This window comes from Ovis canadensis, chromosome 7, assembly GCF_042477335.2.
Source record: "Ovis canadensis isolate MfBH-ARS-UI-01 breed Bighorn chromosome 7, ARS-UI_OviCan_v2, whole genome shotgun sequence".
NCBI classification, from domain to species: domain Eukaryota; kingdom Metazoa; phylum Chordata; class Mammalia; order Artiodactyla; family Bovidae; genus Ovis; species Ovis canadensis.
Window position 1 is genome coordinate 92,962,021 of NC_091251.1, and position 18,826 is coordinate 92,980,846.

At 38.2% G+C, this 18,826-nt stretch overlaps 1 protein-coding gene across 5 annotated transcripts in view; it reads left to right on the forward strand.

The window, feature by feature from the left end:
• PCNX1 (pecanex 1) overlaps positions 1-18,826 on the forward strand; it is a 190,092-nt gene that overhangs the window by 46,395 nt on the left and 124,871 nt on the right. For all 5 annotated transcript variants that reach the window (XM_069596912.1, XM_069596914.1, XM_069596913.1 and 2 more), the window contains exons 4-6: positions 2,426-2,471; positions 3,279-3,368; positions 10,628-12,334. In XM_069596912.1, coding sequence (XP_069453013.1) covers positions 2,426-2,471; positions 3,279-3,368; positions 10,628-12,334 — 1,843 coding nt within the window. The remainder of the gene's footprint in view (positions 1-2,425; positions 2,472-3,278; positions 3,369-10,627; positions 12,335-18,826) is intronic.

Sequence of the window (18,826 nt, forward strand, 5' to 3'; positions counted from 1 at the left end):
GATGTTCATAATTGTACCTGGATTTTCCTTTGGTCCTTCTCAAAGAGAAGAAACACTGGAGCATTTTAGTTTGTGCAGATCTATTAAGGAAAACTTCACTGCTAAGTGTATGCAGATACCATTTTTTTCTTAATTTTTTCCTTTTCTAAATGTGTTTATTTTTAGAAAGTTAGCAGATGAAGGAAAGCTGCAAGAAGAAAATAAAATCATCTATAATGTCATAATAAAAAAAAGTTTTTAAACAGAGATTGTAGCGTGCTTGCTCTTTGGCACTTGACTCTCTTCACTGACTATATCATGAATGTTAATACTATTAAGTGTTTCCTGCAGTGAACATCTTGAAAACTGCATTTTATTTGTATGTACTGTGGTTTATATTTTCAGTCCCTTACTGTTTCACATGTGAACAGTAACCACCCCATTATATTTGCAGGGATAAGCTTGAAACAGTTCAGAAAAGCATGAAGGATAAAAATATAACCATACATTGTATCTGTTAAGATTGCTTTTGTCACCAAGTAATAGAACTCAACTAATTAAGTGACTTAAAGAAATAGGAGTTTGTCACCTACATTTGGAGCTGGTTGTGTAGCATTTGTTCAGCAGCTAAACATTATTAGGGCTCTGGGTTGGAATTTCCCCAGGCCTTTTGGTTTTCTCTCAGAGTCGCAGAATGAGCACAGACAGCAGCTTCAATTATGATCCTGTTGAAAAGTGAAGAAGCAGGTGACAGTCTGGGGCAGAGTTGTCCTTGGTCATCATCGTCTCAGACACAGGGAGGTCTTTCCCCAGAGCCTTCCAATAGACTCTCCTGTACATTCATTGACCAGAATGAGGGCACACACCTAGATTAGAGTCTGGGTCCTCTCTTCATAAATCAAAAGGCATATGTCCAACATTTGAACAAAATGAGAGGCTTGTTAAGGAGAGAAAAAGGAAACACTTTGAGGTTGTGAGCAAATGACTACTCTATGCATATTCAAAAAACTTTTCTTTTTTTAAAGTTTAAATTCTTAGAAGGATGCCACGAAATGGTACTTTCTGGTTTGCTTACTTGTTTGTAAGCTTCTGTGTAGAAAGTTATGTGTTTATTATTCTAGTAGAAAAATAACTTGTTGGTTTTTTAACTTATTTATTTAGCAGGTATGTTTAGAATGAAACTCTTTTTGCACTAAAATGCTTTTGGGGCCTTTTTCTCCCTGTCTATTGCAGTGCTTTTTGTGGCTAATTGAAAGCAGATAGCAGGAAAAAGCAGGAGAATCAAACTTAATAAACTGTTCAAAAATATTGCAAAGCTCATTTTTTTGGTCTATACTGCTTATTAGAAGTTTTAACCTATATACATATAGTTATTTTTGCTGGTTTTCACTGACATAACTTTCATATGTGTAGTGTATGCATATTAAGTGTATAGCTCAGTACGTTTTTACATAAAGTGTACATCCATTTAATTGCCATCCAGACCAAGAAAGTCCCTCATGCCCCTTTAAAGTCATCATTAGCTATACTTTTACCAAATTTCTCATTATATACTTCTGTTCAGTTGAATCAGTTGAAGGGAAAGATTTGGCAAAATGCAGGTATTTTCTTGGTTTTAGTATAAAGATACTAAATTTGCTTGACTGTTCTCTTCTCAAATCCCTTGAAAACAGATTATAACAAGAACTACTCAGACTTGTTGATTTAGTAACTGTCATGTTGTTATATTTGGTTTCCTTAATGTGTTCATGAAATTTGTGGTATTTGTTTATATGATTGTTATAATAGTATAATACATGATGGTTATAAAATTTTAGGGACATTGTATACCATCTTGAGTATAAGCCCTAAAAACCCCACAGATTTATAATAGTGTTCTGTTTGTAGAGTTTGTGCTAAAAATTCCTTTTTCTTAAATGCCTTAGTTGTTTTTTTTATTACTATTTTTAAAAAATGCATTGTAGCAGCCTACAAAGAACTTTCTGCCTGAAACTCGGGAAAGTACATACTGATGCACTAACAATTTGACAGGAAGATTTAGGTTGCTCTTTGTTACTATGTTTTATCCTCCAAACTTTCCCTTTATAACCCCTGATAAGTCTACATTTATTTCAGGTAAACTTGACACCTAGTTTTGCTTTGTTTATAACTGGAACACGTCATGATGCAATGTGAAACTGATAACGACTGTTTGACACAGATTGTCTGGGATTGGAGGCTGTCCCCCCGGGGGCTCCATCAGCCCTGAGCACGCGCAGGATTCAGCGTCCTGCTTGTGTGTGCTGGGTGTGCCGCACGCGCTGCAGCAGTGTGGCTCTGATATGTCATGGCCTTTTGGTGAGAGTGACTGGTAGCTTGTTCTGATGATATCACCTCCTTTGATAGTCTTGCTAGCCTGTGCTGATGGCGCAGCTAGCATTGTGTTTACTTCATGTCATGTTTGCAGATTGGATCTGGCTCCTCTCGTCTGGGAACAGCAGCAACTATTAAAGGTGGGTGTGGTCTTCCCTGAACATTACCTCTGACTTTCCATTTCTTTTTTGGTTGTAGTAAAGATAATTAATTGTATCGTGTATTTACGTGTAATGAAAAATCATTCTTGAAATTATTTTGTGGATAAAATTATGTATCTTGTATTAAAGATTGCTGGTTTTAAATTGTGGTCCCTTTTCAACAGGACCAAGTGACTTTCACTTTTTTTATCATCCAAATTTCATAACAGTATTTTAACCACTTGGATTATACTGTATGAATTGTACGTTTTGATCTTTAAGAAACTTCTTTGCCTTGAGGGAAAATGCTTTCATGGGTTTTAGTGGGGTTCATAGAAAACGAATTTAATGTGAAACCATTAAATTAGGCCCAAATAAGACACTAAAAAAAATTTTTCCCCAATACATCATATATATCTCATTTATTCAATACATCTATGTCAAATAAATTAATTATTATTTTTCCCTGTAACTTTATAACTTTCTACTTTTTCCTGGGAGGGACTTTTAAATTGTTTCAAGTTATTACATAATTTGTGTTTCATTTTTAAAACTTCTTTTGAAAGAAATAGTTGTATTAGCTAGTATTATGAGGCCTTTCCATATTTGGTCTGTAGCATATGTGATCTGACAGTCGGTGATGCTTCCTGTCAGTTTAATGGATCTTCTTTTATTGTAACCCCTGATACAAAAACTGCTTTAGTTAATAAATATCTACTATACTCTCTTATGTCCTTCTTTGTTATGCCGCCTGCACAGCTTTTACTTTTAATATAATGTCTTCTTGGGTTTCTCTTAACTTTGTAGGCGATACAGACACTGCTAAGACTTCTGATGATATCAGCTTAAGTCTGGGCCAGAGCTCTAGTCTTTGTAAGGAGGGAAGTGAAGAACAAGGTAAGAACAATTGACTTCATGGCAGCCTCATGTACTGTGATGACCAGGGTGAGTTTCTGCCATGTGCTGCTCATATTTTGGCAGAAGTTTGTAATAATTTAGTGTGGCTTTTTAGAAACGTGGAAATAAAATGATTCGCTAGCATAGCAGTAACACAGTGTGATAGGTACTCATAGCTTTTGGAATTCGGCTTCACATGTTCTGCCAGGTAAACAGAGAAACTTGGTGAGCATATGCCATAGAATGAATATGAGATGGGAGATAAGAATCTGCTCTTCCTTTAGTTGGTCAGAGCATCTTGCTTAGCTCACTGATAACCCAGTGTGTAAAGCTGTTCTTTCCATTCAGTGTGACCTCTAAATGCCAACTGCTGCATATGTTGCCCGGCTGCAGAGACAACAGTGTGTGTGACAGAGAAATAACTTGCTGTTGGACTTACTGAGAAACTGTCTGCCTCCAACATGGTGTCTTCTTGTAGCAGATTTGTAATGTAAATTTTGGTTTTAAGTGATTTTTTTTTTCTCCTTATTCAATTTCATTGTAAATGAGTACTTTGGATTTTATAGAGTTTTTTTTTTCTTTTTTTTTTTAAGAACTGCCACATTTCTGAGTTTGATTTTTAATTTTCAGACATGAAAGGATGGATATGCCATACCCATTTCCGGTTGAGATTATCCCAGGTTATATAATCAGTGAGCCAGAATTGGATTAGAAACCTGTCTCCCTATTTCCAGCCTGTTTTTTTTGTTGTTAGCTTATGGGTGATGTTTGGTAAGCAGGCAAACTGATAAATTTCCTATTATACTTCATTATGAAACTTATTTATAGGGTTACAAATCGATCATTGAATGGAGACATTTTCCCACTAATTTAGTGTTTTACCCAGGTTTGATTCTTAGAAGGATATTTTGTTAGAATTTTAGGTTTATCACTGTAATTGCTTTTGGAGAATTGCAGTACCTCATCATTATTCATTTGCTTTGGTGGACCACCCCTCACAGCCTGTCTCCTCCCCTTAAAATATGCAGTTGAATGTACTGTGTGGTCTGAAAGCTATTTTCTTATGAAAGGGAAAGGTGAATTCATCTCTGAGAAGCACAGTGTTCTTTTGTAGAATACATAATCAGCAGTGTCTCAGAAACTGGGTAGTGATCATAGAGGGGCTAGTGCCCCTGCACTTAACGGGTCATAGGTCTGTTCATTTTCATCTGGGAAGTACCTTGTGTGAGCAAGAATGTAGTAGTCTGGCAGGTTGGGAATTATACTCACACAGATCTACCCTGGCAGGTACATATTGACGCAGACAGTGATGACATATTCAGTCACTGAGTGCATACTGTTGTCCTGTGAAGAGTCAGCATACTTCTCCTTTAAAGCTTTGTCAGCCACATGGCCTCTGTTGCAGCTATTCAACTTTGTTGTTGTAGAGTGAAAGAGGCTGTAAACAACCTATCAATGAGTGGAAATGACTGTGTTATACTAAAACTTTATTTACAAAAGCAGGCAGAAAGCCACTTTGGCTCTATAGGCCTTCGTTAATCAAACCCTGGTTTAGGTCATCTCTTAAGCACTTGCTGTGTGTTCACCCAGTTAATCTTCACGACAGACATTTGAAGTTCACAGTGTTACTATTCTCACTTTACAGAAGAGTGGAGTTACGAGAAACTTGCCCCAAATCACCCATCTGCAAAGTAGCAGTCGTGTAGTTCAAATCTAGTTCTAAATTCTGCTTTTAATCACTATGCTATACTACTTTCATACAGTTTTACAACTTGCTTTTATCATATAACATTTTTCCCATGTATTTAGCAGTTATTATTGAGTACTTATGTGTGCCTGATACCATTCTAAGTACTAGAAATCAGTTGATGAACAGACAGAATTTTCCACCATTGTGGCTTTCATGCCTTTAGTATGGAAACATGCTACTGTGGATCAAACGTGTATGCAGTGATGTGGAATGGTGGGGTGGGCGCTGTGGGCATTGTGAGTTTAAATATTACAGGATGGTCGAGGGGGAGTCTTGCTGAGAGCAGAGACCTGCAGGAGAAGGAGTGAGCTGCGCAGGCTCTCTGGGAGGAGGGAGACTGCCTCCGTGCAGAGCTAACAGCACGGGCAGAAGCCCCAGTGCAGGAGCATGCCTGTCAGAACAGTGTGGCTGCTGCAGAGCCAGTGAGGGGCCAGGTTACAGGCTTGTAGGCCGATTTATTTTATTTATTTTTTAAAAAATGTTTACGTATCTGACTGTCCTGGGCCCTTGTTGTGGCATGCAGGATCTTTAGTTGTGGCATGCACACTCCTAGGTGCAGCATGTGGGATCTAGTTCCCTGACGAGGCATTGAACCCAGGCCCTCTGCTTTGGGAGCACAGAGGCACTGGACCACCAGGGAAGTCCCTTGTAAGCCATTTTAGAGATTTTGCTTTCAATTTCCAGTGAGACGAACAGCTGTATAGAGTTTTGAGCAGAGAAGTATCATCATCTCTATTACATTGTAACAGTCATTTTGGCTCCTGTATTGTTTGAGTATGTATTAAAAGGGGCAGAGGCTGATGCAGTTGGCAGATTATTGCAATAATCAGAGCACAGATCAGGGTAGTGAGAAGTGGTCTGACTGTGTGTGCTTAGTTGCTCAGTAGTGTCCAACTTTTTGCGACCCCATGGACTGTAGCCCCCAGGCAGCTCTGTCCATGGGGATTCTTCAGGCAAGAATCCTGGAGTAGGTTGTCATGCCCTCCTCCAGGGGATCTTCCCAACCCAGGGATTGAACCCAGGTCTCCTGCATTGCAGTTGGATTCTTTACCAGCTGAGCCACCAGGGAAGCCCAGTCTGACTGTGGCGGATGTTAATGAAAGGATATGATGAATTTGGAAATAGCATGTGAAAGAAGTAGTAGTCATAGATGACTCTTAAGATTTGGGGGGTTAAATCATGGGGAGGATGGATTCTCCATTAACTGAAAAGGAGAAAACTGAGAAGGAGCAGATTTAGAAGTGGGGAGAGCATGGTGAAGGGCATGAGAAGGGGTTCATTTAGGGCATATCAGGTATGAGTTGCCGTAGGACCTCTAAACAACAGTAGTTAGTAGATAATTAGATAGGCTTGGATTTTAGATAAGAAATCTGGGTTGAGGTTTTAAGTTTAGGAGTTTTCAGTATATAAATTTAAAAAAAAAAGATTCAGTTATGTCAGACGTGGGGTTGGGTTAATATGAAGTTCATGAACTAGCAGGGAATGCCTGTATCGTTAGCTGGGCCTGGAGTTCAGGCAGCCTGGTTCCCTGATCCAGATCCCTGTAGGTCTGGGCTGCGGTTTGGCACCACCTAGTGGCTGTTGTTCATTCTGGCTTAATAGCTGAGACTCTGCTGGCTCTCTGGCTGCTTTGGATTTACAGGACAGTGACCTTTAGTTATTTGGTTAGCAGTTAGTTGACTAGTTGGCACTCATTCTGTCAACCTGATTCAGGATGATTGGGAGAAAACTGAGGTTGTGGGCATGCGTCAGGTATGTTTTCTAAGAAGGGATTATCTGCAGTTTCCCTCCTCAGCTTCATTCATGTCTTCCCTACCCAAGATCAGAACTCTAATCCATCCCTGTGTAAGTACTGAGGCTGGGTAGAAGACAGAGAAACTAATTACAAGGTATTTCTGAATTGTAGTTATTACGGGGCCAGAATATTGGATGAGATGTATGAGAGAGAAAGAGTATAGGTAGAAAAATGAATGGGTTCCAACAGTCGAGCTCTGAGCCACTGCAGTCTAATAAATCCAGGAGACTGAATTGGAGCAACTGGTGAGGTAGAGGGGCATATCCCCACATCTCAGGGAGAGTGGTCAGCTTTGTCAGAGGTTGCTGGTAGGCCAAGTTATATGAGACTGAGACTTGACCGTTGAACTTCACAGCACAGAGGATGTTGGTGAGCTCGATAGCTTCTTAATGGGGTGGGAGTAGAATACATGTCAGAGGAGAATAATTGAAAACAGTGACTATAGACTACTTTTTGGTGAATTTCATCGGAGGTTGTTATAAAACTCCTTAAAACAAAAACCTATAAAAACATGCCATAAAAAGGTTGAGTAAATTATATTGTCTTAATAATAACACTATGCAGGTACTAAAATGTATATAAAGAGTACACAATAATATGAGAAAATATCTAAAGTGAAAAAGATGGCGCTGTATAAAAACCATGACTGGGTTGCCCTAGTGGCTCAGTGGTGAAGAGTCTGCCTGCCAATGCGGGAGACACGGGTCCAGTCCCTGATTCAGGAGGATCCTGCATGCCTCGGAGTGGCTAAGCTCATGCGCCACAACTGGTGAGCCTGTGCTCTGGAACCTGGGAGCTACAACTACTAAGCCCACATACGGCAGCGGCTGAGGCCCATGAGCCCTGGAGCCCGTCTCTGCAACAAGAGAAGCCACCGCATGAGAAGCCCACACATTGCAACTGGGGAATGGCCCCACTCGCCACAACTGGAGAAAGGCCCGCCCGGCAGCAAAGATCCAGCAGAGCCCAAAAGCTATTTGTAAATAAAATTATTTTAAAAAATAGGGTTCCAATCTGTAAGTGTGTAAGAGAACACTAAGGGTATGTGTGCATGTTCGCAGGAATGTTAAAAGTCATATACCGTATTTAGCCATAAAAGAGAATAAAGTCCTGATACATAATATAGCATGCAAAGTGAAAGAAGTCAGATACAAAAAGTCACATTGGAACATTATATAGTTCCATTTACATGAAACGTGCAGAATAGGCAAGTGCATAGGGACAGGAGTGGTTGCCAGAGGCTGAAGAAGGAAATGAGTATAATGGGTATACGTTTCTTTTTGGGATGATGCAAAGGTTCTAGAATTAGCCAGTGGTCATGAGTGCCCCAAACCACTGAATTTTATTCTTAAAAGGGTGAGTTTTATGACATGTAAATTATACCACAATAAAAAGGAAAAAAGTGACACACCAAAAAATATTAACAGTTATCTCAGTGGCAGAAATGTAAATCATTTTCTTCCTCATACTTAACTGGGTTTTCTAGAATTAACATTTTACTTTTATAAACAAAAATCATAACTTCCTTCTCTCTTCTAGATCATCCTCAGCAATTATAAAAAACAAACTGCTTTATTTCTTTTACATTCCTGAAAAATCCACCTCTCTTCCTTTATCCTCACCTCCTCTGTTACCTGTCACCTTGTATCCCTGGTGTCCTTTACATGAATAATCTTTTCCAGAACCTTGTACAAATATCTGATTTTATCTTTTAGCAGGAATTTCTAGAAGTAGATTATTGATCAAAGGGTAGGTATGCTTTTTGAAGGTTTTTGGTTACCTTGCCAGATTTCTTTGTAGAAGGTTGGTTGCACCAGTTTGCATACCATGAATAGTGTGTTAGATGCCTTTCTTAATCTGAATACTACTAGTAGCAATCACTGGAAAAAACCTTAATTGGGTGAAAAATAGTATCTCTCTGGGTTGATTTGATCCTGTCTTTGATAGTATTGCTACCAGGAAGAAAAAAATGTCTTAAGAAAGCATGTATACTTAAAATTTCCTAAAACCACCTAAAATTCTTACTGACAGAGTCAAACTTACTATGATATGTTTATTTAGCAACACTGAAGAAACCAAATGCATTAAATTAAATTTGGCTATGTCTTTTAAAATGAAAAACTTAAATTTCTGCTTCATTAATGTTTTGGGAGTTGGTATTTTTTTAAAGTCTATTGTATATTAGAATTAGTGATTTTCAACTACTTGCTCAGTTAAGTTTTTGTTTTATAAAATATCCTTGAAATGTGAATATTATATCACCCCATAATTGCTTAATAGGGATATATATTCAGAGTTTTTAAAAATAACATTATAAATTAATACTATAGAAAAGTAAATGCAGGGATGGTTTTTAAATTTGGGTTTTTTAGAGAATGTAAGAACCCAGCTATAGCGGCACAGTTTTGAACAGATGAAAAGAATATTGGTTTCACTTATCTTGAGGACTTTAAGACACAAGATAGGTCATTTATAAAATCACAGTTTTTATGGTACCTTCTAGAGAGTATCTCTAGTTTAGATTTTTAGTTGTTTACATCTAACTTACATTAAGCTTTTTTTGAAGTCCGTAAATATTTCTAGAAGTCATTCTTATTTTATAGTAATCTTAGGGGAAAAATTATGCTTTTATTATTTAAAGTGACTATTGGGAAGAGTCTGACTTATTATAGACTCTGTCACTCTATTTTTCCTCTTCAGTTATGACAAATAAGACAATAATATTTCTTTTTATTGAACTAACAGCAAACTCAGCAATCCTTATCTGTTAAAAGGTATATTAAAAAATCGGCTATTGTACAGTTTGGTTGTCAAGCTATGTTTCAAGATAAATAACAATGTAGGTAGGTGGGTAGATGGGTTTATTTATATTTTTAATCTATCTTTATGTGTGTATAGTATATATGATAACTCAGGTCACTAATCCCTGCCCTAAATGAAGGGTTAAGGAATAATCTTACAGATAGAGGGGGGGATATGTATTTTTTTTCATGAAGCATTTTTAATTGCTGCATCAGTGGTAAAACATAAAATGTAGTATTTTGCCCTGTAATTATTATTTTAATACTTTCAGCCATTGTGAACAGGAAGACATCTTCTATCATTATACCATATCTTGTCTGGGCCTTGGTCAACCTTTTGATTCTTTTTGTTTGTTTCTGATTACTCTGTTTTTGTGGATTTGAAAAATCAATTATATTAGTTTTTCAAAAACATTTTAAATTTAGCTAGGTAAAATAATGATAGCTACCATTAATTGTGCCAGGCATTGTGTTAGGGAAGTATGTTATTAACTCAGTTATCCCATGGTGAGATTGATATCACAGTTTACAGATGAGGAAGCAGAGGCTTGAAAAGGTAACCCACCTTTACCCAGTTACTAAGTTAGGGACAGAACTTACACAGAAATCCAGGTCTGTTTTAAATGTAATCCTTTGTTGCTTCTTATTTTATTGTTGATAGTCCATAGAACTTTTTCTGAGGTTCGTTGAAGATTTGGAAGTTCAGTTCATTCCATTAGTAGAATGCTTTCTTTCTTTAGCTGGGAAATAGAAAGAAGCCCTTTGGAACGACTGGCCAACTGTTATTCAGTGAGCTACTTGGGAAATAGTTTATGCTTAATTTATGGTACGCTGTGAATTCTTTCCATTGTTAGACAGTAGAAAAACAGATTATAGATTTGTGTTAACATTTCCAAATATATGTTTGAAACAGATTTGGCAGCTGACCGGAAGCTCTTCCGCCTGGTCTCCAATGATTCCTTCATCTCCATTCAGCCGTCCTTATCCTCATGTGGACAGGACTTACCAAGGGACTTCAGTGACAAAGTGAGCCTGCCAAGTCACAGCCACCACCACCACGTCGAGCAGTCTCTATCTAATGCCTGTGACACAGAAGTAGCTTCTCTTGTCCCTTTACATTCGCACTCTTACAGGAAAGATCACCGGCCGCGGGGTGTACCACGGACTTCTAGCTCTGCTGTGGCTTTCCCAGACACCTCACTGAATGACTTCCCTCTGTATCAGCAAAGGCGTGGGTTGGATCCTGTTAGTGAGTTAGAATCCTCCAAGCCTCATTCTGGATCCAAAGAATCCTTGGTGGAAAATTCGTGTTTACCTGGGGAATTTCAGCTGGTTGGCGAGCTGAAAAACAGTAATTCTCAGCCACCTACCAGAAGTGGGAAGAGCAAACCCTTGAACGCAGACAAAAGCATGGACAGCTTGCGAAGCCTGAGCACGCGCAGTAGTGGCTCCACGGAGAGCTACTGCAGCGGGACGGACCGGGACACCCACAGCACCGTCAGCAGCTACAAAAGCGAGCAGACCAGCTCCACTCACATTGAGAGCATCTTGTCGGAACACGAGGAGTCTCCCCAGGTGGCAAAGAAGAGCAGTCAGAAGAAAGAGGGCTGTGCCGAGGCAGAGGACAAGAACAGCTGCGCCGGTGACGAAAGGACTAGCGGAGCAAAGACTGCCGTGGACGAGAGCACTGACAGCGGGGCTCAGGGGGCCAAGGAGCCTAACGGCTCTGGGGGTGCGCACGGCCAGAAAGGCCTCAGCACCTCTGCGTCTGAAGAAGCCAATAAAAACCCCCACGCAAATGAATTCACTTCCCAGGGGGACACACCACCTGGGAAGACTGCTGAAAACCAAGAGGAGGAGGGTGAGAAGCCAGCTGTGTCAGTGGACTCGAAAGTTAGTAAAGATGTTGGTGGAAAGCACAAGGAGGGGGATGTGCGACCTAAATCCTCCAGCCTAATCCACCGGACAGCCTCTGCCCATAAGTCAGGCAGGAGACGGACAGGGAAAAAGCGGGCCAGCAGTTTCGATTCAAGTCGGCATAGGGACTACGTGTCCTTTCGAGGTGTCTCTGGTACCAAGCCGCGTAGTGCTATATTCTGTCACGACGAGGACTCCAGTGACCAAAGTGACCTGAGCAGAGCGTCCAGCGTCCAGTCTGCTCACCAGCTCGGCAGCGATAGCTCTTCTAGCACCACTTCTCATTCTTGTCAGTCTCCTGAGGGCAGATACAGTGCCCTCAAGAGCAAACACGCCCCTAAGGAGAGGGGCACCGACTCTGAGCATACACACAAAGCCCACCTGGGCCCTGAAGGAACTGGCAAAAAGCGGACAACACGGCGGACTTCCAGCACAAATAGTGCCAAGACTCGGGCCCGAGTGTTGAGCCTGGACAGCAGCACAGTAGCGTGTCTGAATGACTCCAGTAGGCTAATGGCGCCTGAAAGCGTAAAACCCTTAACGACTTCAAAATCCGATCTGGAGGCCAAAGAGGGAGAGGTGCTAGATGAGCTATCTTTATTGGGACGGGCTTCCCAGTTAGAGACAGTCACTCGGTCTAGGAATAGCTTGCCAAGCCAGGTTGCTTTTCCTGAAGGCGAAGAGCAAGACGCGGTCAGTGGAGGTAAGTAAATTGCAGGAGGAGATTTACCCAAGAATCTGCAATTTTCGATGCTGTTGATTGGATGCTACTTCAAGTATATTTTGTGTTAACAGCCCCATATCCACTATGTTGTTAAATAAACTTTCTTTCCATGAAGAAGAAGATGGTTATCTTAAAAAAGGTTTTGATCTGAATACCGAGAAAATGTTTTTTGTTCTATTATATATCAGTTTGTTTCCATGACATTCACCTTTTCTAAGCCATTTGCCACCTGTTAATGTTTTACCAGGAATAACAAAAAAACTGGTCCCCTTCCTCCTCTGTACAACCACAGTAACAACAAAATGTAGAATTTTATTAGGGTACCAAACCATTTTTAGTTATCTCTTATACACTGTGTGCCACTGAACTTTGAGAATGAGATCTCTCAACCTGTTACATAAGATTTTTCCAAATATTACTTTAGCTCTGTGTACTTTGAAAACATATGGCTTTTTTCTTTGTTTCTGTCTTAGGTATTTTCTTGCTTACTCAAGTTTTAGTCATTAAACCGTTTTTCTGTAACTTCACATTAAAGTTTATTAATCTACGTTTGCAGTTTATTATCCATTAGTGGATATATGATGTTCCGTGTGATAACAGTAATAGTGCTTTGGTTAAAGTATGAGCTTACTGATTTCTGGTTTATGCGGAATTGTGCAAAATTCAGTAGGTGATTTTGTATTGCCAGTGTGTGTTGGCCATTTTGTTTATTTCAGAGTTGTCTCTTGGTATTTCCTCCTGCCCAGAATAGTTTGCTTATTCTGTTTCGGTTATTATGGAGTCTCGTTCTTGAATCAAATCAGAAGAATGAAGTCTTCTCTTGATAGTGCATGACTTTTTTATCATCTGCCTCATATCCTTTAATAAAGCTTATGTCTTTGGCTTTATAGTTTACAGTCTATTGGTTCAGTAACATTTAGTCTTTTTATGAAAAGTTAAGCTGAGTTTTTGTTTGCACAAACATACTGAAACAAAGAACATGCTTTTTCTCAATTCTAATTTTACCCACAATTTTTAAAGTCCATAATGTGGTAAACATTCTCTTGCTTCTTTTGGTATAGTTTATAACAAAGATTAATTTTTAATAGAAATGTAAAAAGTGATCTTTAGTGCCTAAGGAAGAAACTAGTCTGACTTAAATATTGAGAACTAATTATATCTGAAGTGATTATAATCATTTGGTAACAATATAGTAATTAACTTCTCGAGTCTTTGATGTGGCTGTCAATCTGCTTTTTGTAACAGGTCTGAAATGCTTTTAGTGATTTCTCACACAAATCATGTCTGTTTGTGATATGCAGGAAACCATTGGGTTTTAAATTATAGCTTAATTTTTATTAAAAGGGTGATTAAAATAAATTCTAAGAATGAGCATGCAATGATAGAACACTATTGCCATTCTAAATGTTGAAATGTAAGTAAAAAGATAGTACATCTTACGCTTTTGTATTAAAAATGCCATTTCCTTTTCATAGGGAATGTAGGGTGTTTTGTTTTTTTAGGAAAAGTTACATGAGGTCTTATTTGATCTTTGATTAATATGAGCCCTCATTTTTTAGATTTCAGCTTTTGTGTTCTTATTTTTTTTAAAAAAGCAAACTATCCACTATTAAAAAAAAATAAGGAACTAAAAATTTCCATTTATGTCACTTCAGTGGAAAAAATTTTATCATCTGTGGGCTGTTAAAAACATTCTTTTGCTAAAGGAAGACATTGTCGGAACTGTTTTTATCTGAGCTTCATTGTGTTTAGAATAAAAATAAGGACAAAACTAAACTGCTTAAATATATTGGATTTATATTTAGTTTGTTTTCATCTCATTTTGTTAGTGTCTTGGTTTCTTGGAAGATTGGAGGGAGTGGGAGGCAATGTATTTTGGTTATCATTATTTAAAAGTTATGTAGAATCTCAAATACTTTGTAAAATGTGTTAGGTTACATTTATTGTTAGTTTTTTGGTTTTTTTTATTTTTGATGATTAGGAGACATTTTTCTTCACCATCTGTTCTACTTTCTGTACTCCTGAAATGTGTCGATACAACAGAGGATACAGGTTGACCATGTGTATGGCTATACATTAACTATAATGTATACATTATACATTAACTATACATTAACTATAATGTATTCATTATACATTAACTATATATTAACTATAATATATAGCCATACTAACCATTAGATTTTATCCTAATGAATTTGGATGTGTTGCTGAGCTTTCCAGTGGTTTCTTTTTGTCTTATCTTTAAACTGGATGGTGTTGGTCCTGTGGAAGGATGAAACTAAGGAAATGTACTTTGAAGTACTAAAATAAACTAAAATGGGGGTTGCCTAATATAGTGACATGGCGTCATACATCCTTGTCAGTATATGGGCTCACTATTGTCATGATTCTGGGAAAGCTGCTTACCTTCTTAAGCCTTGACTTCCTCATCTTAAAATGGAGGTGATAGTGATATCTATCCTATAGAGGTTTTATGCAGGGAAGGCAATGGCACCCCACTCCAGTACTCTTGCCTGGAAAATCCCATGGACGGAGGAGCCTGGAAGGCTGCAGTCCATGGGGTCACTGAGGATCGGACACAACTGAGCGACTTCACTTTCACTTTTCACTTTTCACTTTCAGGCATTGGAGAAGGAAATGGCAGCCCACTCCAGTGTTCTTGCCTGGAGAATCCCAGGGACGGGGAAGCCTGGTGGGCTGCTGTCTATGGGGTCACAGAGAGTCAGACACAACTGAAGTGACTTAGCAGCAGCAGCAGAGGTTTTATGAGGACTGAAGGCTTTAATAGATTTAAAATGCTTACAACAGTGCCTGGTACATAGTAAAAGCTTATTAATAGCACTGATGTTCCTGTTTCACTGGGTTTCCCTGACAGTTCAGTTGGTAAAGAATCTGCCTGCAATGCAGGAGGCCCCAGTTTGATTCCTGGGTCGGGAAGATTCCCTGGAGAAGGGATAGGCTACCCACTCCAGTATTCTTGGGCTTCCCTGGTGGCTCAGTGGGTAAAGAATCCACCTGCAATGCAGGAGACCTGGATTTAATCTCTGGGTTGGGAAGATGCCCTGGAGAAGGGAAAGGCTATCTGCTCAAGTATTCTGACCTGGAGAATTCCATGGACTGTATAGTCCATGGGGTTGCAAAGAGTGGACACGACTGAGCGACTTTCACTTCACTTCTGTTTCACTGACCAGTCTGTTCTGCTACTCATGTGTATCCTGTCCTAAAGAAAATGATTAAATATAGAAATACATTAGAGATACTCTCATTGTGCCATTTTGAAACTCAATAATAGTAAAAATAAAAAATCTGAATTCTTAATTTCTTACATAATACCAAAAAGCAAAACATTAATCTGATATAATATTACAGACTTTAATCTCACCTTGGCAGCAATACATGTGTAGCCTATCTTTTGATACTCATTCATATAACAAATGATTGTTTTCATAGGACTTCTCACTATTAATCTAATACTTTGATTAAAGTTGGATTTCATCAATAATGTTCTGTGATTGCTTAGGTAGGAAAAAAATTTTATGTTCAAGCTATTTTCTGTTGTTGATCTCTTGTTTTTGCATTTAATTTTTCTTTTATAATTATAAAGCATATCTTTAATAACTTATGACTGGTATTTTAAAAATAAAAAAGTACAGACAAATTATATATGACTGAAAAGTATCCTGTTTTCTTTTGGGTCACTTAATCTTATTTACCACCTGATTCAACAGACTGTGAAGAACAATCAGAATAGAAAGATTTATGTTCATTCCATTATTTGTTTTTTTTTTTTCCTCGATTTCTTAACCTCTGTTTTTCTGTTTGAGAACATTATTTTAAATGTAATAGTTGGGTTCTATAAGCATGAAATAGGATTCTGTTATAATATTTTTGTGTTGGGAATCAATGATAGTCTTCTGTGAAGGGATTGTCACTATATAAAGAAAAGCCAAATTTTCTTGATGATGGCTTGTGAGAGTGTGTACCATACATGTAAATTTGATCCTAAGTATCATTGAAAGAAGACAAAGACCACTGAACCAAAAAGAGTATGTGAATTAACGCTTTTGTATTTTACTGAATAGAGGGACTCTAAATTCTAATAGATTTAATCTTCTCATTTCCCAGTTCACATGGGAGGTTAGAAGAAAATAAATAGAAAGGGAGGGGTTCCTGTTGAGGCTAAAACTGATGGCAGCAGAAGAAATGCCCTGCTGACTCTACAGAAGCCGGAATAACCATACGAACCAATGCCAGAAACACATGGGAGGTGGTCATTAACTGCAGGGGCGAACTGTTTGTTCAAGGACATCATAATATCATAACTTAATGCTGTATTGCAGTATAACTCACTAATAAATGTGTATGTGATTAAGGAAAGTTTATATTTTATTTAGTCTATACTGAGAAGAAAGCTTAGGCATATAAAACCGCATCAAAGCGTGTTCATTAGATGTAATAAACAGGTTTGGATCCTTCAGTTACTTGGAAAAATTATCTTAAGAGTTAAGAGGCATTTTATTGATGAAGCACATAAGGATTATATATCAGATTCACCAGATCAGCCCATTCTTTCTAATACCAGTAATGTTCTGTTTAAGGAATCAAACAGTTACATTTTAATGCCATCTCTAATTACTTCCTGGATAGTCCAGCAAGCCATTAAACCTGTGTCTCGATTTCTCAGTTGTAAACCAGTAGTAGTAAGTGTTCAGGTTGGCTCACAGTTAATGATCAGACTTTTAACAAGCTACCATGTATAAAACTTCTTTCTATATTCATTATGAAAACTAAGACACTGATGCCTTTTAATCATTTGTAAGGACGTTTTCCATTTTAAATATGTCACTTCAAATATATATTCTTCACTAATGACGCCTTATTAGGTGAATCTCCTGAAGATATATTAAAAAATGTTTCTGAGTGCAGTTTTCCAGGAGAGAGGGTCTGTCAGACCATTCACAAAGGATTTAAAAAGAGTAGGAACCACCTATGAAAGTAAGTAATCCTTAAACTCTGTCTTTTAGGAATTGTTCTGTGTGATAATGACTCCAGAGTATCATTTAATTTCGTCTACCAAACTGTTTGATTGACTGCCTGGGATTATAGAAAGTATCGATAAGGATATGCAGATTCTCGACACAGCTAATAATTTTGTTGTTGTTTGCTATTGTTGCTGGTTTATGGGTCAAAAAATAATGTAGTCCTTTAAAATGTTTTCACAGATAGAAATTATTTAAATTCAGAATGAATGCTTAGAAACTGGGCAGTAGATTCTTGTTCTTTGGCCTCCCAGAAAATGATGCTTATAAGCATTTGTTTCAATATTAAAATCTTGGCATGCTGCTATTAGCATCATTCTTGACTGACATGGAAATAAGAAAAGGAAAGAATGGATTTCATGCCTAGACTAAAATATTTCCTTTAAAAGAATTCTTTGTGCATTTCTTCATATAGTAACTTAATTATTAAGTAAAATAATTTTTTACCTTGAAGAATATTTCAGTGTATTTCAGAATATTTGCATTAATTTTCTGAAATGTGTATATGTTTCGTATTTTCATCTTTTTTCTTTAATAGACATTCCCCACTGAAAACAACACCTTTCTTGAACAGTTTCTTCTAGTTTTTTATTCATTTAATAGTGATTGAGCTATTATGAGAGACCAGTTTTAGCAGTCTGTAACAACTAGAAAGTAACAAAGTACATATGAATCCTTCAGCTAATCAGCTGAATGATTCACATCATTTTTAAGTGGCATTTTTTCCTATATGTATCTCTGCTAATAACTTTCCAGTTGTTGAGATACAAAGCCTTCACCGCCTACCTCACCAAATCGTGCTCTTTTGTGCCATCCCAGTCCCCCTGAAATAATATGAGTGCCTTTTTTTTTAAAGTCTTTATTGGATTTGTTACAGCGTTGCTTCCAGTTTTGTTTTGTTTTTAATTGCTTCCACTTAAAAATGTTTTTGTTTCTTGGCCTGCATGCATGTGGGATCCTAGCTCCGCAACCAGGGATTGAACCCACAACCCCTGCATTGGAAGGCAAAGTGTTAACCGCTGGACTGCTGAGGAAGTCCCATATTAGTGCTTTTTAACGCTTTCCCCGTCTCATTCACAAAGTAAAACAAACTGATGATCTATTCTTTTAATACCCCCATATTAAAAAAAATGGTACGTAAAAGAAGTCAATATAGAGTGTGTAGGATTTTCCTTAACTCATGGAGATAAATGGGAAGTAACTCAGGTGGGAGGTGTGTATTTTGTTTTCTTTGTAATCTTTCAGTTCAGTTCAGTCGTTCAGTCGTGTCTGACTCTTTGCGACCCCATGAACCACAGCACACCAGGCCTCCCTGTCCATCACCAACTCCCGGAGTCCACCCAAACCCATGTCCATCGAGTCGATGATGCCATCCAACCGTCTCATCCTCTGTCATCCCCCTCTCCTCCTGCCCTCAATCTTTCCCAGC